Source organism: Phyllostomus discolor, chromosome 5 (assembly GCF_004126475.2).
Source record: "Phyllostomus discolor isolate MPI-MPIP mPhyDis1 chromosome 5, mPhyDis1.pri.v3, whole genome shotgun sequence".
In the NCBI taxonomy this organism is placed as follows: domain Eukaryota; kingdom Metazoa; phylum Chordata; class Mammalia; order Chiroptera; family Phyllostomidae; genus Phyllostomus; species Phyllostomus discolor.
The window spans coordinates 38248048-38272848 of NC_040907.2; the positions used below are offsets into that span (position 1 = coordinate 38248048).

At 37.9% G+C, this 24801-nt stretch overlaps 1 protein-coding gene and 1 long non-coding RNA gene across 5 annotated transcripts; both read right to left on the reverse strand.

The window, feature by feature from the left end:
* Positions 1 to 1209: 1209 nt before the first annotated feature.
* Positions 1210 to 24762, reverse strand: TMEM59 (transmembrane protein 59). Of its 4 annotated transcripts, none has more exons than XM_036026139.1 (9): positions 24358 to 24697; positions 20753 to 20785; positions 19689 to 19794; positions 18058 to 18152; positions 14190 to 14342; positions 12590 to 12671; positions 11475 to 11556; positions 6335 to 6443; positions 1210 to 1841 (listed from the first exon to the last, which is right to left on the reverse strand). In XM_036026139.1, the coding sequence occupies exons 1-9, from the start codon at positions 24544 to 24546 to the stop codon at positions 1686 to 1688; spliced, it is 1005 nt and encodes a 334-aa protein (XP_035882032.1). In that variant the 5' UTR covers positions 24547 to 24697; the 3' UTR covers positions 1210 to 1685. The 4 variants fall into 4 exon arrangements, with proteins under 4 accessions (XP_035882032.1, XP_028368995.1, XP_028368992.1 ...); XM_028513194.2 differs by having other exon boundaries at positions 11475 to 11559; XM_028513191.2 differs by lacking the exon at positions 20753 to 20785 and having other exon boundaries at positions 11475 to 11559; positions 24358 to 24762.
* On the reverse strand, positions 14796 to 15373 carry LOC118500632. The gene is made up of 2 exons (XR_004903208.1): positions 15122 to 15373; positions 14796 to 14902 (listed from the first exon to the last, which is right to left on the reverse strand). It is a non-coding gene; the product is annotated as an uncharacterized LOC118500632 (long non-coding RNA).
* Positions 24763 to 24801: the final 39 nt, after the last annotated feature.

Sequence of the window (24801 nt, forward strand, 5' to 3'; positions counted from 1 at the left end):
AAGAGGACAGAACACACATATTCGGGTGCCTGCTAAACACCAGGAACGACTGGGTGCGCTCCACATACAGGGTTATAAACCGAAACAGAAGGCCTGTGTCCATTTGGATCAGTATCTTCCACACAAATGAGGGTATCTCAGGGTAACCTTATTCGGGAAGCAAAGAAAAACAATACCAAGGGCAGGTGTCAAGAATACAGTACAATCATACAGTTGCTCCTTTTCTACTCCTTTTATCATTTTAATAAGGGAGGCCTTTCCTACGAATGGGCTGACTCCCGTAAATCTGCAGCATTTCCCCCCCTCAGTTTGTTTCACCGGATGTAGTTCAGTTAAACCTGTACCCGATACCAAGCACGTACCACAGGTGGGAAATAAGCAAGCCAGGTTTCCAAAGAGCGTACTCCAATTCAACCCCTATGTTCTGTGACTGTCTTCTCGCAAGTCAGAAACCATGACTGCTCAACAGTGCCTCCGTAACTACTCCTCTCTTCCACGTCTGGATGTGGTCACGTTACCTTCTAACCCTCTATCTTCCAAACCTAGACAAACTATTTTAGAGCCAAAACCTGTATTTTGTGACCAAAGTCTTCCTTGATTAGTTTTTAATTGTATGCCTTCTTCTGACTCAGAGAAAGCTGATGACTAGGCTGTGAGACGGGTGACTCACACCGTAGTCAAATAGCACTGCTGCAGGTGCCCGCAGTGCCCCATGTGTAGGGAAAGGGTTGGTTTGCAAAGTTTTTTAACACTTCATGGTAAAAAAGCACCGAATCATGTTAAGGTTCTGGTGTACTATGTTACCTGACATGACTCTTATTTTTAAATCTGTGTTACTATAGGTAAAGGAATGATAATAACAATAGCTTTTGCCAAGTGAAATCTATACTTAATTCTGCACCACAAGAGTCTTAATTCTTACTTTCAAAATGAAAAGTTTTCTCTGAAAGTATCTTTAAACTTGATATGCCAACAGAGAAAAACAGTTCTTTGGAAAGACTCATTCAACAGAAATCTATAGCCTGTGCAAATAACATAACATAAAACGTACTTCTGACCACCATCGTTTTTGTTTCAGTTTGTTTCCTGATCATATTGTTATATAGCAATAGATAGAAATAGAACATTTCAAAAATTCTTTCCAGGTTGGGTAGGGGTGAGAGGAAAGATCTGGAAAATCAAGAGTATATTAACTCAACTTTCAGCACATAATTATTCAAATAAAATTTTAATGATTTCAGTTCAATACAACTGAAAATGTAGTGTGAGGGCATTTCCTGCTAAATTTCAAATTACAGGGTATGGGCCATTTCTGAGCAGAAGCATCATATCCTACTGAGTATTCAGCTTATTAACTAAAGTGACTGATGGTATCATGGTGAGAGGTGGGGAAACAATGATCAGCTCATAGAATTTGGCTAACCCCCCCCCCCCAAACAATGCAAATAATAAAGTAGCTACAGAGATTAAAATAAAAATTCAATCCCAAATATCCATTTCTTAAATTACTAGAAAAAAATTACAGGTAAAGTTATAGCAAATACAGTCTTCTCAGATTTGGGTAATTTTATTTTCATTTTATACTGATTTTTAAGCCCTATATCCAATGAGACCAATCATAAAAGCCCTACGAGAAACAGAACTTTAGGTATCTATTACACTTTTCTTGGAAAAAGAGGAGAAGCTTAGATTTCTGAATGAGCAAGGTTCACTTTTGCAGGTAGAGGCCCTGCTTCTTCATAGTCTTCAGCTTGAGATCTAACAACCACAAGAGAAGCAGCTGGGTATCGGTTCAGCTTCTGTTCATTCATAAATTCCAAGTCACCATAGATGCTCAGCTTCTGCAAAAGAAAATCAATGCATCTTAGAATTTGGATAACTAGAAACATCATTAAGTAAGTCTCCAAATAATTTAATCTGTGGGTAGTTTGTAAAAAATAAATAAATAAAATTTATAACCATCCTCAAGAATGAGGAATGCTTTTAATCAAAGTGTTTTACAGATGGGTGATTCAGCTGCCAGTGCTGGCCAAAGAAAGCTTTTCCACATGTTCCAACTTAAAATATTTAGAAGCATAACAAGTGGGTGTCAAGAAAAGCTGCTCAGGTTTAAATGAAGTTAATGCGGTCACACTAAGAGCACCGATTTGGGATGTCTGATTCTTTAAGCGATTAATTCCTTTTAAAATCTTAGCTCTCCAGCAAGTTATCAAATGATTTGGAGTAAGTTTCTCTGCTACTAAATATTTTAATTTAATGCATTTGAAAAATATGTGCTATTTAAAAGGCTTTGGCAACAAAAAACTTACAAGAAATATTTTAACACTGACAGAAAGGTCTTCACAAACACAAACACATAAAAGCTCCTTAAAATTATTACTATCAAATCCAAGAAGATAATAAAACAAAAGAATGAAAGCAAAACAGTCACTGCAACTGTCATAAAACTCATTGGAGCAAAATGATAATGCCTAGTATCTTTAGGAAGTAGGCCTATTTAGATGTAGGGTTGTCTCCTAAAGGCAGAAAAGTAAAGTGAAAAGTATTTGCTAAGAAATGAAAAAGATTTTGTTGTAAACTTCTACAGCAATGCATCTCTGAATCATGAGTTAAAAACTGAAGTGCTGGCCTTATCGAGAAGGCAAGTGACCAAATATAGAGCGAGAACTACACAGAACTACTTAATGGTGGAAAGGTGCATTTAAAAGATGTTAAATAAAGAGCACTTTCAAGGTTTTCAGTATCCATCAATACTGATACATGCCACAACATGAATGAACCTTGAAAATATCATGCTAAGTTTAAGAGGCCAACTAGGGGTGGTAGTGGTGGTGCTTGGGAGGAAATGGGGAGTGAACTACCACAGGGTATGAATTTTCTTTTTGGGGTGCTAAAAATATTTCAAAAGTGACTGTAGTGATAGTTGCTTCTTTGTTTCGTGTTTCAGGTACAGTTTGCTACCTACCACTTCAAGGCAACAACTATCCTGCAATAAGGAAATGGCCCAGTACCTTATACTTTTCCAGTAAGAATATCTTCCAGACATATTCAGTGGTCGCTGGACTGAACATGGATCTGACATGGTATGGCCTCCTTAAAACCCAGGATCAACACGTGGCAATTTGCTCTGGGGCACTGTGAAAGAAAAACTTTCACAGCACTACTCAGCAACATTTAAAGACCTTGATGCCCTGGCTGGCATGGCTCAGTGGATTGAGGACTGAAAGGCCACCAATAGCACATGCCTGGGTTGCATGCCAGGTACGTGGCTGGGGGCATGTGAGAGACAACTGACTGATGTATCTCCCAAGCATCGATGTTTCTCTCCCTCTCTTTCTTCCTCCCTTTCTGTCTCTCTAAAAGTAAATAAATAAAATCTTTAAAGATACTGAAACAGTAACCAAGAACTGTTAGAATGATCTCAAACATCAACATGGAAGTGAAGAGACGGAGGTGAGGTGGGAGATAGTGTAAGGGAACTAATTAATTCCTCGTCCTTCAGTGGGAAGACATTAGCTAATGTCTAAAGCTGATAAAATAAAGAAATAGAAGAGGAAATTTTAAAAACTTTTGGCTATGTTTTATCTGGAAATGAGGAAGATGTAATTTGTTATACATAACACTTCTAAAAGCTAAAAAATGAATTTAATTAGTAAATAATATTTGAGCTTTAGGCCTGGCTCTGCCACTAACCAGTGATATAATCTTGAATAAGTTACTTAAAATCTTTTCTAAACCACAGTTGAGATGCCTTAGGCTTTAGGACCACAGGTGTTGAGGGGGCATGCATGGGAAAAGTGAGGTGTTCCCCAAAGAATTTGAAAATAAGGGGAGAGAATTTCTGACAGAATGAAAACTATACAATCAAAACAAAATTATCAAGCAGAGACACCTAAAAGGAAAGGGAAGAAGAGCTACCTGAAAGGGAAGGAAAGATCCTCAAATCTGTAAGATGTAATCAAAACCATAATGAGGCATTAGTATGTCTAAACAACAACAGAAGAGGAGGTCACTTCCCTAAGTCAAGTGAGGAGGTAAGAGAGGAAAACCTAAGAAATGCCCCTCTAAGACCTATTTGGAGAAGAGAGAGGTGGAGCATCCTGGCTCAAAAACAGGAACCATGTGGTCCCGGTGGTGTTCATCTTCCTAGTGTCAGAAGGCACACAGGAGATCAGCTCCTAACAGGAGTCACATAAGTTGCCCCCACTTACGATGCCCAGATAACTAAAGAACACCTGTTCTTTAGTACTGTTGAGGGTACTGTTGAGGGTACTGGCTTTGCAGTCGGGCTACCTGGGTCCACATTCTGGTTCTACCACCTACTGGTACGTGACACCGGGGCAATTATAAACTCTCTCTCTCAGCTTTCTTATCTGGAAAATGGGGATAATAATATCAGCCACCTCACAGAATTAGTGAGAAGACTAAATGAGCTAATTCAGTTAAAACAGTGCCTAGTAGAAAGTGCTCAAATTAGTCCATTGGCCTGGGGACCAGAATTCAGGTTGTGGTGATTTATCAAGGTGAATTTCACCTGAGGCCAGCCATCCAGGTTTTCCTGGCAATAACCAGACCAATCTCTATATGCATCTTAAAAAAAAAAACCAAAAACAAACAAACAAAAAAACACACACAGCCAAAGGGTAAGGAGAAGAAGTTGGGCTAATAGTATACAAAGGAAGGAATAAAGTGCCACACAGCGAAAGGTCAACAAAGATTTATTACCATAGGTTTGTAGCTGTTGCCATAGAATTTAAAGTGTACGGGATAACTTTAAAGGAACTAATAGGCAAAAGCAATCCTACATAAGATGGGTAATTTCATTTTTTTAGAAATAATAAATGACTAAAATATGGACATCAGAACTAAAAATAACACAGGTAAGGAATGTAGCAAGAGCACTTCATCATTACATTTTTATCACAAGTAGATGGGTTTTACAGAAAGTTACGCAATCTCTGATATTTCAACTCCCGATCCATTATTTACTTGGTTTAGCCTAATTTAAGTTCTTTCAGTCAAATCTCAGTTCCTTACAGTACTTCCCTGATAATTAGCTATTCTTGTCTGTACCTGGGAAAACTGTCCATTTTCCTCTATCTGCTAACCCACACCTACCCATTTTTTCAAATTCAGGTCAAGTCCACATTATCTAAACGCAATATTTAACAATCCCAGCACACGGTGTCTGCTTTCCTTAACACTTCATACATTTATTATTTGTGCCACTTAAAATCCTTATCAGCCACAGGAAAAATAGTATACAGGAAAAAGAAAACCACAGGTATTGTGAGTCCAAAGACAAGAACTAATTCTAGCCTCAATACTTTCATTGCTGTGCAATCTCACCAAGGTTAACTAGATCTTGTAAGCCTGCTTAATCATCATCTATAAATGGGTAATAAAACCTGCTGTAGAGTTCTGCAGACATGTAAGATATATGAAAATACTTTGTAAATTGTAAAGATCTATATAAATGTTACCAACATTATCCTGTCCCAGTTACTAGCTGCTTGTATCACGTATCACATTAAGAAAAAATTACTTAACTATTCATGTATAAATCTTATATTAAAACATATCTTTATAGCCTATTTAGATAAGACTGTTCAACCGCCATGCCAGGCACATGACAACTACTTATTACTAGATTCTATTTAATTTCCCTTTCTTCTTTTCACTCCTTTTCATTGCACTTTCAAGGCATAACTAAGTCTCTCTCACTTGGAGTTGAGGTCAACAGACATTATCACCCCATATTTAGTTACATAAGTAACCTTCTTTCCTTGAAGGCTAAATCAAATCATCAAATTATAGACTTTTTCCCAAAACAAAACTCCTTAACTTTACAAATCATGTTTCTTGGGTGAGCTGAATTTTAATTATCAAGGAAGTCACAATGGTTTTCCACCTGCCTCAAGGTTAGGTACCAGAACAAATGAACTCAAAATTACAGCAATTACTCTTTCAAATTTGTGACAATTAAAAATTTCAAGTGGTTCTACAAGTCTTCTTTCTTAAATATCACCTCAGAAACTGATGGCAGTAGGTGCTTCTCAACTTCAAAGAACTAGGAGAAATGCTTTACTCAAACCGGCCAACATATAGGTAACTATGGTAGTCAGCTCTGCGGAAAACCAGAACAGTGGCTCCTGTATTGCAAACCTGTAATTTTTCATTTCTGCCAACACCCAGGTGTGTGCTTAAAACCACCAAACCTCCTCTCACTCTATCATTAGTAAAGAGGCCTTGTTTTTCTAGTTAAACGGAAAGGCATTTAAAATGACCGTGCATGGGGCGCAGTGTTCAAACGACATGGGAGAACTGAACTGACCTCAGAGGGAACATACTGCTCCACAGCTGTAGCAACAGTTGCACAGCAAATCCAGAGCAACACCATCACGGAGAGGACAAGAGTTGTGGTCAAAATCCACCCCGAGTTACTGAAAAAATGAAAAATAAATAAATAAAAATAAAATAAATAAAATCAGTCATGTTAAAATTTCGTAATATAAGAAATAGGAGATTCTTAATAATTAAAGGCAACCAGCTATATGTACTTAGTTTAATAACATAATTAAAACTTCATGGTTACTACCTTTAAAACTACTATATTTTGCCATGTATAAGTGCACTTTTGTGCCCAAATTTCGGAGGGAAAAACAAGGATGTGCATCATACACGGGGGTAATGAGTACATACCATGGGTCTGTTAATGGGATAATAATCCCATATATAATGCGCACGAAAATGTGGGTGTGCCTTACACACTGGAACACATTACACACAGCAAAATACGGTAATTTGAAAAACACACTTATAGAAGGAAATATTGTAACAGGTATTATATCAGGCTGGTGTGAAGTCCTTCCCTCTGTTTCTCAAGTTTCTGAAGCATGGTTATGTAACTTTTATAATTTGAAAATCTGTCATACTGGCTTCTTGTTACATGTATAAAATTAAAGCAAATACTGTCAAGAGTATTCTTAAATTACTAAATGAGATAAGGCAGACGAAAGTGTCCTATAAATTACACACTGCTATAAAAATGTCATATATCGTTTTGCAAAATATTACAATACTTGCTTTAAGAAAACCTAATATTCCAAGATTAAGGTATAACATAGGTAAATTATACAATTATCATTTTTTATAAAGGGATTCACAACACAATTCCAGAAGCTAGCTTCTCTAGAATATTTCAAATACTCAATCAGCCACAATTAACTTACTTGTTCAATTTACAAGAGTACATCTATTATGAGGCATTCTGTATCCATTACATCGTATGCTAGTAAAGATATGATTACATTTCTTATGATTAAAATATCTTCATGTAGAAAGCCAGCTACAAGAATCAGCAACCAAAGTTTTTTTTTTCTGTAATTGACCTATTGTTTGCTAAACTATAGATTAAGATTCCAAGAACAGGAATAAGTCTGTGCTCACCCAACACTGCTTAATAAAAGATACGAAGTTACCACCATAACCCATTCACTTGATGGCCGGCTAACACCTGACCACGCTAAGGAAAAAGCACGCATCACTGTTTGTCTCTTAGCAAAAGAGGCCGACTTCAGAAAATGAATTGCATCTAAAAGCAGGGAACTCCTGTATGATGCTTTAGGTATTCCAATTTAGAAAGATAATGGAGTAAAATATGTTTTTAATGACCCCCCCCAATTTACATATTTGAGCCCTAACCTGGCTAATAAGGAATTCCTTTCATGAAATGAGAAGGATATATTTGACATCTGGATTCCAGTCACAACTGTTAAGTCAGAAAAGTAGAGCTCATTTTATAGTCAATCTACTTCTCCAATCTCTACAACAAAACAATCCTACAAGAACCTCAACTATCTCCATCATTTCCTGTATTCATCCACTGCCCTAGTTGAGACCTTTTAACTTCTTACCTGACTTACAAAAGTTCTCTGAAGTTATCCTCTATCCTTCAGAAGCCTCTTCCTGATATTAAACATGATTACTTTCTTGTTCCTTTCTAGCTATCTATGTGGTTTGGTCAAATCTTTTTTTTTTTTTAAGAATTTTTTGATTATGCTGTTAGTTTTCTCCCCTTTATCCCTGCTCCACCCTGTACCCCCCAACCCTCCAGCACCCCCCCTCAGTTCATGTCCATGGGTTGTATATGTAAGTTCTTTGAGTTCCCTGTTTCCTATACCATTTTATGCCTACTAATTATGCTTCTTCTTCCCTGTACCCTTCCCTCCCCCATACCTCCCACCCTCCTCCCCACTGAAACCCCTCCACGTGATGTCCATTTCTCTGATTCTGTTCCTGTTCTGGTTGTTTGCTTAGTTTTTGTTGTCTTTCCTTTTAGGTTCATTTGTTGATAGTTGAGTTAGTTATCATTTTACTGTTTGTATTTTTTATCTTCTTTTTCTTAGCTAAGTGCCTTTAAGATTTCATATAATAATGACTTGGTGATGATGAACTCCTTTAACTTGACCTTATCTGGGAAGCACTTTATCTGCCCTTCCATTTTAAATGATAGCTTTGCTGGATAGAGCAATTTGGGATGTAGGTCCTTGCCTTTCATGACTTTAAATACTTCTTGCCTTCAAGGTTTCTCTTGAGAAATCAGCTGATTGTCTTATGGGAACTCTTTTGTAGGTAATTCTCTCCTTTCCTCTTGCTGCTTTTAAGATTCTCTTTATCTTTCATCTTGAGTAATGTAATTATGATGTGCCTTGGTGTGTTCCTCCTCAGGTCCAACTTTTTTGGGACTCTGGGATTCCTGGAAGTCTTTTTCCTTTGCAAGGTTGGGGAAGTTTTCCTTCATTAATTGTTCAAATAAATTTTCAATTTCTAGCTGTTGTTCTTCTCTTTCTGGCACCCCTATAATTCACATATTGGAACATTTCAGGTTGTCCCAAAGGTTTGTAAGTCTCTCTTCATTTTTTTGAATTCTTGTTTCTTCATTCTGTGCCTGTTGGATGTTTATTTCTTCCTTTTGTTCCAAATTGTTGATCTGAGTCCTGGTTTTCTTCCTGTCACTGTTGGTTGCCTGAATATTTTGCTTTATTTCATTTTGGGTATTTTTCATTTTTTTTTTTTCACTTTTTGACCAAGCTCATTTTGATTACCAGGGCTGAGGTTTTGCTGTTCTTTCATTTGGGTCCTATTTCTTTGCTTGGGGTCCCTGATAAGTTTTAAGAGGGTGGGGACTTAGGTACTCACCTGGGCAGGGCAACCCTCCTTGCTGCATGCTGCTGTGCTGCCCGTGGGGGAGGGGTCAGAGAGGGAACAATGCAGCTTGCCTGCTGGGCTCTAGCACACTTTCCAACAGACTTTCCTGTGAGACTGGGAGTTTCTCCCACTGATGCAACCCCCAAGGTAGTCCTCAGTCATCTCTGAGTCTCAGTTTCACCTTCCACTAGCTCTGCCCGTGGTCTGCCACCTTGCCACACGGGCTCTCACACGGTTGTTCTGGTTGACTTTTTCTTTAATTCCTTGGTTGTTGGAGTTCCGTGCAGTTTGATTTTTCTGGCACTTCTGGTTGTTTATTGATTTTAGATTGGTTGTCATCCTCCTTTTGATTGTACAAGGAAGCGAAGGGTTTCTACCCATGCCTCCATCTTGGCCGGAACTCTGGTCAAATCTCTTAAATAAATGTACTACAAGTAGCAAAAATCTCTAACCATTATTTAAGACATTTTTATCTCCTCTGCAAATTCTCCCACTAAAACCTCTGACAGACTTAGTACTCCTTGTACTCTATCTACGAGAAGTATGTGTGTATGTATAGTATGTGGCAATAATTATCGTTCTGTTCACCATTTGCATGCCTGTCTCTATAATACTAAACCTGAGAATTCCATAGAGGCAGAGACTGAACATCTTTTCTTAGGTTTCAAGTCCTTAATGCAATGCCTGGAACATCATAGACTCTCTAAAAAGAAATGGCAAGTGAAAAATGAGTGTGAGCTCAATTTCCACTGTGGAGGTCAAGGGTAACTTTCTAACAACTATGTGATATAATACAGAGAAGTACCACAGTAAGAATCAGAAGACCAGTTCCACTGATTAGCTAGGTGATCTTGCAGGCAATCATGGAAAATCACGACCCTTTACAAAGCAGACAGCTATGGCAGAACAGGATGATTAGGAGAGACAGAATTAGAAAACGTTTGAATTTTAACACAGCAGATACACAACCTTGGGGATAGTTGACTCACCTCTCTGATCTACCTACTTATCACAGGTTCACTAAACTAGGAGTCAAATGAGATCACTGAGGGGAAAAGCAACTTAAAAACAAATCTTTTTTATTTAAATGTAGGATATTATTATAGTAATTCATGTTTGTGCACAGAAGCTTCATAAAATTAAATCTCTAATTATAAAGTTAGTTGCTTCCTAAGTTAAATATTTACAACATTACTTTTAAAATGTTAGATTTAAATGAACAATATAAAATATAATGACAAAATGTTAAAGAGCAATAACACAAATAAGATGCCAGGTAGTGAAGTACTGAGAATAAATTGTAACTTTGGAGGGGGAAAAATTGTCAATTTTTTTGCACAAGATCAAAAGCAGGTTTAGAAAGGGAAGAAAGAAAATATTTAAAGTTAAATCCTCTTTTTCTCACCCAGTCTTTAAAGACTATGCTCAGTAAAAGGCACTAATTTCTAGATCCCAATATGACCCTACTGATACCTGATAAAACCTCTCAAGAAACTATTTCTATCACAAGAAATCACAGGAAGCATGCGGTTTGGATTACTGTAGTGAGAGATGGTGAGGGTAAGCACTTGTACACGTTCTACTCAAGTGCTTGGCCTGGTATTTGACAGAGTAAATAGTTACCAATAAGTGTTAAGACCCACTGTCTTTTTCTTTTTTTGGGTGGTAGGGGATATTGAGGGTGGCAGGGGGAGCTCATATCCTAACTTCATGGAGGAATGGAAGCACACATACATTGATAAAAATCTCTTCACCCTCAGAAGGCTTGATATTCCTTCCTAGGAGGACATGAGGTATCCTCAACCCTGCCTGCCCACTTTCCCCTGCCAGCCTTAAGACTCCTTGGCATACCGCTGACACTCCTTAGTATACAACACACGCCCTCCTTAACCTATTGCCTTTATCAAACTCCCCTAGCCTCTTGTGTGTCCATGCAGCTAAAAACAAAAATCTGGTCCTCAAACCATTAACATATATTTAATTTAAATAGCTGGAGAAGCACATTTCTTAACATAAATCAAAGAATCCTAACAAGACAGCTTTTGTACTGTGAAAAAAAACTACATGCTTGGGTTTTATTAAAGTAGTATGCATGTTACTTTCTAAACAAACTAAAATATCCAAAGTACAAGTTTTGGAGGGAAAAGGTAAAATTTTTTACTTTTGATCAGCTAATAAAATTTTAAAATAATAAAAAGAAATGTATCTCTCTGATATAAGTCAGATTTTATCTCCTATATTCATTAATAAAGAAGAATACATACAGAGAGAGGCATCTTAAAAAGCCATCATTTTCTCCATCTTCAAGATAGTTCCTGTGTTCTTGTGAACTTCTCATTTGTAGATCTGCTGAAATAACAAGTACATGTTTATGTTATTCTATACTCCAAAAGACAGTCTCGGATGACTACTTCTAGATCTATACACTTTACAGATGTTCAGCTATTTTTATAAGTATAATCTCATACATTTGGTAATGAATGCACATTCCTGTGACACATCAAAAACCAACTGGATATTCCACTACATTAAAGATTTCCCATTTTGTTTTCAAATGTTCACTGATATTAACGTTTTTGGTTTAATTACAAGTGGGGTTGAACAATAGAATTTGGTTTCTTCTAATGTAAAGTTAAAGATGGTCCCGTGTGCTGTCATTATCCACCCAGCAAAATAATTAGAAAGTTAATTTAATCAGTATCTAAAATAAAATATGAACTAGAGGTAAGGTCAGCTTTAGCTTAATGTTTTATATTTCCATGAGTTAAAATTCACTTTTTGTTAAGTAAAAAGAGAATAGGAAATCACACTTTCAGGGCAGTTTTACTATTTGGTTGCTTTATTGGGATGTATCAGAATATTTCATTGGCTTATGCTCATAACATCCTTCAAAGCAAACTAAATGGTTTCAGAATAGTGGTTCTCAGAGTGTAGTCCGCAGACCAGCACATCAATGAGATTTTTGAACTTGTTAGAAATGCAAATTCTCAGGTCTGTCCCACATCTGGTAAATTGGAAACTCTGGATGTGGATATCAGAAATCTGTTTTTAATGAGCTCTCTAGATCCTAATGCACATTAAAGTTTGAGAGTCACTACTTTAAAAATTATTTGTTCATCTTCCACTGCTGTAAAAGCAATCACACAACCAATTCTATCACAACCAGATTTGAAAATATTTTTTATTTTTAAGATTTTTATCTATTTATTTTTAGAGAGAGGGGAAGGGAGGGAGAAGGAAAGGGAGAGAAACATGCACCCTGATTAGGAATCCAATTGGTGACCTATCAGTTTGCAGGCCAGTGCTCAACCCACTGATCCATACCAGCCAGGGCTGACTGCTAATGTTTTTATCCTAAGCTGCTTCAAATAAAACTTACAGGACATTTTGCTTAGCGATGATTCTTTCAAATTTGTAGGCTCCTGCTCCAACTGTGGTGAATACTGGATTTCTGGCTTAGACTAAAATGATAATGAAAGCAATTAAGCCATTTGTACTTCTTAAGCCTTTCTCAGTAGCAAGTTCTGTAACACATTATCTCTATAAACATTCAAATTGAGAAAAAGTAACAGAAGTATGGTATAAAAAATAAAACACATTAACCACAATATATTTTAATTGCACTTCCTAAATATCAGATCCAATGCCTTGCAAAGAAACAGACAGATTTCTGGCATCATCAAGTATTTAAACTTCCTGACAACACTTTTAAAAAATAGAAAAAAGGACAAATTATAACATACTGCATTAAATATCATACCCTGCAAGAATGAGTTCTAACTCTAGTTGATCAGGAATAATTTAGCAGACTGCCAACATTTTTGGCTAAACACTTATTATCTTTTTTTCTCAACTAAAACATTCCATTCTTCTGTCAGTACGAGTAACTCATAAACCACAGCTAAATGCTCCATACTTCACATGCAGCCCTGACCCCCGAAGCGGGGGCTTCTCCACCCTAGCTGCACTCAGGTTGATCTCACATCTAATTAGGGATGAAGGAGGACTCCGCTCTCAGAGGCAGCTTATGCTTTAACTTAAGTAGCTTTAGGATATAAAATTTAGTCACGAATTTAAAGGGATTCCTTCTGTGTTTTACTTACTAGATAATCAAGACTCAGGATAGTATTACAAATCACATAGTAGCCTTACAGTGAGCCATTCACAAAGTAAAGGTTCACACTTCAATTATTATCTGAGAGAAAGTACCACAACAGAATTTGTGGACGGGTCAACTTAAGGAATTAAACTATGGAATTAAAAGGAGGACAGTATTGTAAAGTGGTATGTGGGCCTTGGAACTAAAGGACCTGAGTTTGAAGCCTTTTTGTTACTTATGGGCAGGGTGACCTTAAACAAGTTATAGACTCTCAGTTTCCTCATCAATGAAATAGAGATAATACAACTTCATGAAGTTGTCTGAAGATTTGAGATGAAATATGTAAATCCTTAGTATATAAGAACCTTCAAAAACAGCTACTATTATTATCACATCACATGGTAAATAATGAGGTAGAAGTTACCTCTCTAGGAGGCAACATACTTCTTCGACAAGCTCTTAACAAGAGTTATGAGGAAAAGCACTAACTAAAAACAACCAAAAATTACATCATATTGCTTTTCTCTAATATCCACATGTGATATAAATACATGTCACTACTTATATTCAAAGTATACTAATTATTCTTATCTCTCATATCTAGAGGTTTCATTTTATTAGTTTAACCACTACAAAACTTAGAAGGCAGTTCTTATTAGATAAGGACTGATGGCCTTTAGACAGGCTTCCAACGGGCAGAAGGAAGGGTAAGTCACAACATGTTCTGATGCCCAAAGTTTCCATTAGACCAAATGAATATTACTGGATGGTAAGTATTTGTAAGTGACTGAATACACAGCTCTATGCCAAGACATTCATTTAAGACATACCCATCTATTCTTGTTGGTATTTAGAAGAATATATGAAGCACAGGTATTACCTGGAATATAACTATCTTTCCATCATCGGCTTGAAGATAAAAAGTCCATGAAGAGGTTATGAAGCTCTGTGCAGAGTCCATCATGTCACTCCAGAACGACCTTACCAGAGTCAGAGGGAACAGTAGATGCATTTTTGGCATCAGGGACATGAGCTTTAAAAAAAAAATTAAATTTTATACATATATAATTATTGTTCATATATGCATATTCAAGACAGCAACATAATCAAGATTCTCCAAATCCTCATTGGGTTAGGGTATGAAGAATTAAGTGACTCTGGGTGGGTGGTTGGGATGGGAGTAAAAGACAGAAAATTATACTGCAACAATTAAAAAAAAAAAAAAGAATTAAGTGACTTTTTCAGCCAAGATAGAGGTACAGGTGGATATGCTGCTTTGCTTTCTCGTATAAATGAAAGAAGGATAACAACTAATTTAAAAACAATAGCAACCGTAACTGCTAGAAAATCAAACTGTATGGAAGTCCAACAACCAAGGAGTTAAAGAAGAAACATTTATCTAGACTGGAGGAGGGGTGGAGGACAGGCAGCAGGGACAGAGAGGATGCATAGCAAGGTGGTGGCTGGTGGACCAGGAGGTCCCACATTCAAGTGGCAGATAAACCAGGAGGAAGAACTGGGGAGTAAGATAGACTGCCAACCCAGCGTTCCAGCACAGGAAGAGAAAGCTTCAAAGCCTCTGGCTATAAAAACCTGTGGGGGTGCCCTGGCTGGTACAGCTCAGTGGATTGAGCACAGGCTTCAAACCAAAGGGTTGCTAGGTTGATTCCCAGTCAGGGCACATGCCTGGGTTGTGGGCCAGGTCCCCAGTGGGGGCCACGTGAGAGGCAACCACACATTGATGTTTCTCTTTTTCTCGCTCCCTTACCCTCGCTCTAAAAATAAGTAAAATCCTAAAAACAAAAAACCAACCTGTGGGGGTTGCAACAGCAGGAGAAACTGCCAGTCTCACAGGAGAGTCTACTGGAGGGGCCCACAGGTCCTAGAACGTACACAAATCCACCCACCCAGGAATCACAAGGGCAGCACCTGAGAGGGCACAATTCCCTCATGGGTAGTAGGGGAAGTGACTGAAAGCTGGCCAGAGCCAAGAAAGCAGCATTATTCCCTCTCTGACCCCTCCCCCACACACAGCACCACAACACAGTGAAGTGGGTTGCCCTGCCCTGGGGAATACCCAAGGCTCTACCCCTTACAATGTAACAGGTATGCGAAGACAAAGAAAAATGGCTCAAATGACAGAACAGATCAAAACTCCAGAAAAAGAACTAAACAATGAGGAGACAGCCAACCTATCAGATACAGCGTTCGAAACAACGGTAATCAGAATGCTCAAAGAAATAGTTGAGTATGGTCACAAAATAAAGGAAGAAGTAAAGGTTATACAAAGTGAAATGAAGGAAAATATACAGGGAACAGTGAAGAAAAGGAATCTGGGACTCATATCAATGGTTTGGAACAGAAGGAAAAAAATAAACATTCAACTGAAACAGAATGAAGAAACAAGAATTCAAAAAAATGAGGAGAGGCTTAGGAACCTCCAGGACAACTTTAAATGTTCCAACATTTGAATCACAGGGGTGCCAGAAGGAGAAGAACAGCAGCTAGAAATTGAAAACTTATTTGAAAAAACAATGAAGGAAAACTTCCCCAGTCTGACAAAGGACATAGACATAGACTTCTAGGAAGTCCAGGAAACTCCGAGTAGTTGGACCCAAAGAGGAGCACACAGCAAGATACATCATAATTACATTACCCAAGATGAAAGATAAAGAGAGAATCTTAAAAGCAGCAAGAGGAAAGGAGAGAGTTACCTACAAAGGAGTTCCCATAAGACCATCAGCTGATTTCTTAAAAGAGACCTTGCAGGCAAGAAGGGGCTGGCAAGAAGTATTTGAAGTCATGAAAGGCAAGGACCTACATCCAAGATTACTCTATCCAGCAAAGCTATCATTTACAATGGAAGGACAGATAAAGTGCTTCCCAGATGAGATAAAGCTAAAGGAGTTCATCATCACCAAGCCATTATTACATGAAATGTTAAAGAGACTTATCTAAGAAAAAGAAGAAGACCCAAAATATGAACAGTAAAATCACAACAAACTCACAACTATCAACAACTGAACCTAAAAAACAAAAACAAATTAAGCAAACACTAGAACAGGAACACAATCCTAGAAATGAAGATCGCATGGAGTATTATCAGCGGAGAGGGAGAGTGGGCAGAATCAAGGAAAAGGTACAGGGAATAAGAAGTTTTATTTGGTACGTAGGAAATAGACAGGGGGAGGTTAAGAATAGTATAGGAAATGGAGAAGCCAATGAACTTACATGTACAATCCATGGACATGAACTAAGGGGGGAATGCTGAAAGGAGGCATAGTGGAGGAGGAAAAGGGGAGAAAAAAGATGGGACAACTGTAATAGCATAATCAATAAAATATACCAAAAAAAAAAGAATTAAATGAATCTACAATAATCATTCCCATTAAATGCTTAGTTATATACGCAAATGGACTATGATAAAGCGGAAAATCTCTTTAATTTGCCACCAAAAATATTTATAAGCTACCTGTCACCTGTGTCAAAATAAAAGGCTTTTAAATCAGGTCTAAAAATAAGGAGAATCGTGAGATTTGGTTAAATAAGGACTAACAAGTCCTCAAGAGATATAAGGGAAAGGGATAAATCATACCATTCTCATCTTTCAAGTAAAATAATTCATGCCATTATGAACATCAATGGAAAAAAATCAATGAAAAAAATATATGTATAAAATGGGAGACATTTGATAACAGGGCAGGGTGAGAGAATTATCTATAGGCCAAACACACCAACACACACACACACACACACACACACACAAACTACTCTAGACATAACACTAACTGATATCATCTTCCCTCCAATTCTGACTCATACATGTGCAAAATACGCAATATCATTTTTAAATGAAAAGGTTAGAAGTAATCTACATGTCCCAAATAACGGAATGCGTAAATAAATGATACATCCATACGATGAAGTATTATGTAGTGAAAAAAGAGTAGACATTCATAATGTCTACTTTTAATTTTGAAAGAAAGGATGCATGCATCCTTGTGTATGCATAAACTATATCTATATTAGTGACTCTGCCTACTTCAATGCGGGACAGGACATATAGGAGTAGAAGACATGTCACCATTTACTCCTTTTACCTTTTGAGTTTTGTATCATGTGGCTATATTTTCCATGCAAAAGTTAATAAAATTAAGGAACTTTTCCCAATATGTTTAGAAAATATAGCGTATGAGGGGTGGGGAACTATAACAGATGATATAGGAGAGGTTATCAGGAGCAGGTTGAGATAAGTGGTTTGAACTTAAACCTGTGTATAATGGGGAACAACTATGTAAGACAGAAGTATGACATGATGAGATTTCCATTTGGAAAATAAATGTTTGGACACAGACTAAAAGATAAACTAGAGGGGGTTATAGTGGGAAAATAGTTTGGAAGTTAATTTAGTAATATTGATGATGATCTGAATTAAGATAATTGCCTTTGGGATTAAAAAAAAAAAAAGGGCCTCTGAGCCATCAATTTCCCTGAGCCTCAGTTTTTTCGTATGTAAAAGGAGGAAAATATCTTCAGTAGGCCATGAGAAAAAAACAAAATTATGTATGTGAATATATCTTTTAACAGTAAAGCACTATATAAAAATATAATTGATATTTTATATTTCCAAACATAATTTGCTGATGATAAAATGTAACACTAAAATAGGATCGTGCAGGTGACAAATATTTCAATACAAGTGAGTATAATCTAAGAAGGCAATTTTAAAAGGCAGTTTCGTTTCATACTTGTTCTTGTCTCAATTCAGCAAATGGCAGCTGATTCTGGCAACCAAGATGGCAAGCATATTGCTCATCAGATTGGGAATATGCTTCTGTACATGCTGAAAGAGAAAAACAGTCAAATTACAAGAGAGAGAGAGAGAAAGAAAAGGAGGGAAGATAAAAAAGGGATTTCATAGTTTACGAAGAAATGTCTCGTTATTTAAAAAGCATATCATCAATATGTATTTCCAAATTTGGTAAAAGTAGCAAATGTATTATTTTAATAAAACCCCTTTTATCTCCCGCAAGTCCAATGCTTCAGTTATAAATCTATTACGTACTCAAATTCTGACAGTATGATGACATTCATAAAAAGGGAGCCTCATAGCTAAGGTTTGCATAGTGGAAAAAACACTGAACAGGCAAAATCACTGAACAGGTAACCTGAATTTTGGCTCTATCATTTGTTGGCTGTGTATGACCTAGACTGACTGTTCAACCTCTGACTGTTGACTTACATATGTACAATGGAAATACAACCACCTACTTCATGGGGTTGAACAAAATAATATATTTTAGTGATTTATACAAATACATATTTGTATAATATGTATACACCATTCAGAACTGGGTCACTTAGTTGAGAAGCAAGGGTATTCACATAGCAAAGAAAAGCAGCTAGTCTAACACCCTAAGTTCTGAGAAAATGGAACTTAGAAAATGTTCTACCGCAGGATTCCAGAGTTGAAATGGGTCTCTGCCAGCTGAACTCTCTGCATTTAGATCACCAGACCCATCTTCTTCTTGTGATAGAGCACTTCACCACTATTAACAATCTTATTTTTCTTTCCAACCCAGTCATGTGTTTGTGATATACTTTTTAAAGGTGCTAGACAACAAACTGAACCAAATTTATGCACATACGGAGATGGCCAGTTAGGAGACTGAGCCAGGAAAAATAAGATTATGATACCACGAAGGCTGGATGTTAGTCGTGGCTTAGTGATAGGGAGAAAGACACCTGCTGCTCCACTGAATGAATAAACCGTGTACGGTAATGAATGGAGAAAATTCCATTACAGTTCTTTAAAAAGTTAAATGTCATTTTGTCCTAATTACAGGTTTCTTCTATTAAACACATCTCTTTCAGCAAAAAGCAAGCGTAGTGGTTTAAGAGATGACAAAGACTCTGGTTACTTCTTTTACTGGCATGACCCACAAAAGAATACACTATTAAATACTGAGTCAAAGGCCTGATTCAATTAAAAAAACTAGGAGCTAGGTCAACTAGCCTATGATTGAAAGGCTCAGGAAAATTATACTATTCATGGAAAAGGAAGCAATGAATTATGAGAAGGGTAATTACTACTGCATTTGTCTAAACCAAGTACTTGCTTAAACAAAGGTGTCCCATCCACAGCACAAAACAACACTGTCTCAACAAATACATGAAATTTGAAGCCCATGAAATTTCTAGTAGCAATTACTAAAACTCTAACATCATAATAATTAAAATACTCTAAATCATTAGTTTCAATATCATGCTTGTCATTTTCTAAGGAAAATATATTAAAAGTATAATACAACTCAATGTATATTAAAAGTATATAATACCAATGTTCTATACTGCTGATGTCATCAGTGTATGATCTTACCAGATTCACATTCCAATTTGGTCCGATTTAACTCAATTCCATCATCCACAAACTGGCAAATTGAAAACAGCCTGCAGCCTCTCTGACAGGCGTATAGCTCCTCTTCCTAGAAAGTTCAAGAACAGGGAGGGTTACCAAAAAACAGTGTATTTCCCTCAGGGAAAATAGGTCAAAAGAAAGCAAAGTTAGTAGGGTTTATTATAAACTGTCCAATAAAAAAATTTACAACTGAAAGAAAAATGATAGGAGCCAGGTAATACCCAGGACCTTTGCTATATAAAGAGGTTTTAGTTTCTTGTCTTTAAAGTGATATCCAAGAAGGAAGCCTAGTAGGTAAAATCACTCTTTTCCTATATTTCATGGAAAAAATTGCAAATAAAGAAAAAACAATGATATAATCAGAACTTTAACAATAGAAATAGAAATGAGTAAGCAAGTGCTTTAGTACCAATACTTCTGCCACATAAATATTTATACAAGTCATCAAGCTTATCAGGAAAAGCATCATGATTAGCTTCACATGGCAAATAGTGCCATAAAGATCCCCACAAAGTAAGGTGTACATCTACAAAAATGCTTACATGAAAGATTTTTAAAAACTTGGCTTAACTAAAAACACGAGAGCGATAGTGTGCCATATGATAAAGCCAATGGAATTAGCCAGATCTGGATTAAAACCTTTCAGGTGAGTGACCCAACACAAGTTACTTTACCTATCTAAACCTCAGTTTTTCTCATCATAAAAGGAGATAATAGGTATAAATTATTATCTCCAATGCCCTCAATAATGCTGGAGATAGCTAGCTATTCCTAGCACAGTGCCTGGGACATAGAAGGTGCTCAATAAATGGTTGTAGTGTTAATAATAATAGTTTTAAAATAGAAAACATCATAGGCATCATTGTATATGAGTTTGAGCTCAAGGCAGGATATATTCTTCATTACTGGAAAATGTTAGTTGCTTAGTAAGATTAATGACAATGTCTTCAACAGGCTTTCCTTCAATGAAATACATATAGTATTTGAAACAAACCAGTACATGTGGGGGAGCCCCCTCAACTTACTGTGTGATCCACTATGTACAAACCAGCAGGCACCTAATGAGGAAGGAAACAGCATGTGTATATGCTAGCTAGCAACCAACAGAACACAATGGCATGCATTTCTTTCCAGCAGAGGGTTAGTAAAATTGCTGTAGCAGCAGCCATCCACTAGGAATAAATGGCTACAGTCTAATATTAAGCAAAAGTCATTATACAGCTTTCAGATAGCACATTTTTGGACCTCAGTTCTAGTTGCATCTGTTGTTTAGTTTAGATGAAATCGAAAGAATTTTAGCAATTAAAATAAACTTCATACCTGAGTAGCTTTGCAGCCTCTGTACAAAAACGAAAGAATTCTCCTGTCTTTGGAGCACCACGTATTTCCTTATATAGCACAGAGGAGGCACAAGCTCAATAGTATGAGCTTTACTGAATGCCATTTCATTTTCAGGTATGTTTTCTTCTATTAAATCGATTCAATAAGCCCCCGAGTACCATTTTCATAAGAGAATATATACAGCACGGCAGCTGAGCCTCACCACTTACTTTGTACAACCTCAGGCAAGCAACCAAAATCTCTCAGAGCCTCTGTTTTCTTAGTTATAAAACAGAGACAATACTCTTAATGTCAATCTTGAATATGATTATACATTTTATATTCACAATACCATTAATATTGTTATACTACTTAATAAGTAGACATAACATTAGTAATATACTTAATGAGCACCCACAATGTGCCAGGCACTGCACTAACACTTAACATCTGACATAACACTCAGCACAGAGTAGGCACTCAATGGGTAGTTATGAAGAATCATATCCTGTTTCAAGTACATGTTTCATGGTCTAGATAATATTACTACTCCAAGTAATAATTCATGCCCCATGTATCCCAAATGACTGTCAAGTGTTTATAATATAGTTCCTCTGATTTAGAGCACAAGGAGATGGTCCTCCCCACCAAACAGAACACCAGCTAAATAATTACACACATTTTTATATCCTGAGCTGAGTCAAGCTAACTATATTCATTATTCAACACTATTAATAATACACACACCAAACCGGTTTAATGACATACACATACAATAGAAGAAACAACTATTGACGTGTGTTAGGCACTGTGCTGAAATGCCACATATATTATTTTTAATCTTTACACTAGCTCTGCAGGGTGTAAGGGTTTTTTTCTACAGCTGACAAAATGAAGTTAGAAGTTAAGTGATCAGCAAGGCCACACAGACAGTAAAAGTGGAGCTGCAGATGGAGCCTGGGTTTAGATTTGTCTGGTTCCAGAGCCATATACAAAAATGATCAGGCTGGATCTAGTTAACTTTGTTATTAACATAAGCATGTCTCTTATATTTGGATCCATGCAAATCATGCAACTGTACTTTTAAGGGAAGTTAAAGGGTAAACTATAATAACTTTAAAACAATTGCTTACCAACAGTTAAGCACTGTACTTTTCAAACAACAAATAATTCTGAAAATAAGTCATGAAAATGAGATCTCTCCACCAGCTACAAATACCAGACCAAGAGAGGCTATGTGGAGCTTGTCAACTTATCTAAATGCATTCCTCATATAACACATTGCTTTTTCCTGAACTGCAAAGCACAGTAATTGGGAGGAGGACCAATAGAAATCAAGGAAATAAGTAAATTAGTTATTTTTACTGCAACTTTATTAATAACAGGCAATATAGTGTAGCCAGCTTTAAGGCTGAATTCCAACTACTCCACTAGTTCTTGGCTATGTGACCTTGGGCAAGTTACTCAACCTTTCAGAGCCTCAATTTCCTCAATTGTAAAACCCTACTTCGCAGGGTAGTTGTGAGAATTAGGGATAATGTGTATAAATCTCTCATACTAGCTAACAGAGGGTAGAAGAAAAAATGTTAAGTCCAGGACTTACAGGGAGCCAGATGATTTAGAGTTCCTGGTGAGAACAACTTTAAAGAATAACTAAAAATGGCTTAGAGATGTTAGATATTTTTAGGAAGTAGTGGATATTATAAAAATACCTCTAAGTTCCAGAATGTTTATCCTTTTGAATTATTTATTCTCCCAGGATTCTGGTTCATACTACAAATGTTCTAGGAAATGTCAAAACACAAAAACAAAAAACCCAAAACCAAACAGTCAAATGGCACAAAGTAAGTCTCCACTCCAAACCAGGCCAAATCAGTATTAATGAGTTTCCTCATACAATCCTCTTAGATGAGAGAAGAAAATAATGTATTCAGGGCATTCTACATTGATTTAAGTCTGGAAGTCAGAATTTCTCATTTCTCTCTCTAGCTATATTAGTCTCTAACTGGAAATTTAGGGTAATACTATTGCCCCCACTTTGTCTTGAAAACTGTCAATTCTCATGTAATGTAAAATGTAAACAGGCATATGGGAAGTGAAAGCATTTAGAACTTTTCATTTCAAAGACCTGAAAACACTTGCCATAAGTTACATCCTAATTTCCCTGGACTTGTCCTCGCGGTTACTTTGTAGTTTGAGAGAGCAGAAAGGGCTAGCCACACGGTTAAGCCAACTGCATAGAGATGAAGGAAAAACAAGGAGACAAGCAACGTCAACAAAAGCTCTTATAAATACAGGCAGTGGGGTGGGAAAAACGTATTGCCAAACTATACAGGGGTAGGCAAAAGTAGGTTTACATAATACAAATAATTGGTAAATAAATAATAATACAAGAATAAACAGTTTCTTGCAGTCACAACTGTAAATCTCCTTTTGCCCACCCCTGCATACGGGAAGGGTGGAGGAGTCACCACGCGATCTAGAATGCTGCGTAAAGAGTTCTCAAGAAGCTGAAAAACAACTTGAGAAGTAGAACGGAACCACAAGAAAGGCAGCACCTGCGGAAGGGCAGGGAGTGGAAGTAGGGTCGCTCCTCTCCCTAAGCTGTGACCCACCCCTTTCCACCTAAGGGGCGGCCTCATTTCTTTACTCCACGAATCCCGTCTTCTGCAGTAAACCGTAAATTCTTTCAATGCACATCCTTCTGTTTCTTCTCTAAGCCATCCCAGTCCCTAATGGCAGTGCCAAGCACACAGTAATTCAACACAGATGGAAAGCCCTTCCGGTGCGTCTCACAACTCCTCGGGCTAACTTAATATATTTCATACCACAGTGGAATTGTCTAGTCTGACTCCCGGAACAGGCAGGCTGGGGGCTCCGGCCAGAGAGGTGCTCAGTAAACAAGGTTTACGAAGTAACCTTTTGTGGGCTTGCGTATCTGCTTCTGCCCCCCGCCCCCATTCTTCCCGCTCCTCAAAGGTGAGGACTAGCGCTAATAATCAGCATCCTCCTCCCGCTTAGGATGCTAGTCTCCCCTGACGCTCCGCAAGCTTCCTGAGGAAAGGGGTCGGATCTTTTTCATCCTTGTGTCCCCCAGCCCATTACAGGGTCGGTGCAGCACAAACTTCCGCTAATTTCAGCAGGAGCGGAGTGCGGGTGTGATTAAGATGGAAAACAGGCGCTACACAGGTGGGAGGCAGCGGCTGAATGAGGGATTCAATCGCCAGGTTCCCAGAGCCCACAGAGATGAGGGAGAGAGGAGAGACAGGCGGCCAGGGAAGGGTTGCAGCCCGCTTCGGACTCGCCCTACCTTGGGGTAGGTGTGCAAGGGGTAGGTCAACTGACAGACCCGGTGACAAGACGCCGTATCACCCAAGACCGAGTCAAACGCTTCGGCCGCAGCGGTCCCCAAGCCTCCGGCCAGGGCCATGGTCAGCAGCAGCAGCGGCGGGAGCCCCAGTTGGGCCCTGACCCAGAGGCTCCCTTTCGGCGCCGCCATTTTGTTCCCCTCTCTCACAGCAGCTGTTTGTTGTTTTCTTTTCAGGGTCTCCTCCTCCTTCCGGAGCCAGACCCTTCTCCAGCCCGCGGGCCGCCACTTCCGCCTCCGCCGTCCCTCTCAGTTCCGCCCAGGCCGGAGTGAAACTGACGCCTCCGCCTCAGCTCCGGGTGTGCAAACTTCTAGATAGGAGAGAAGAGGCGGAGCTAACCAACTCGAGTGCTGGAGCAAGCCGGCCCCCTTGGCTCCTTTCTTCCC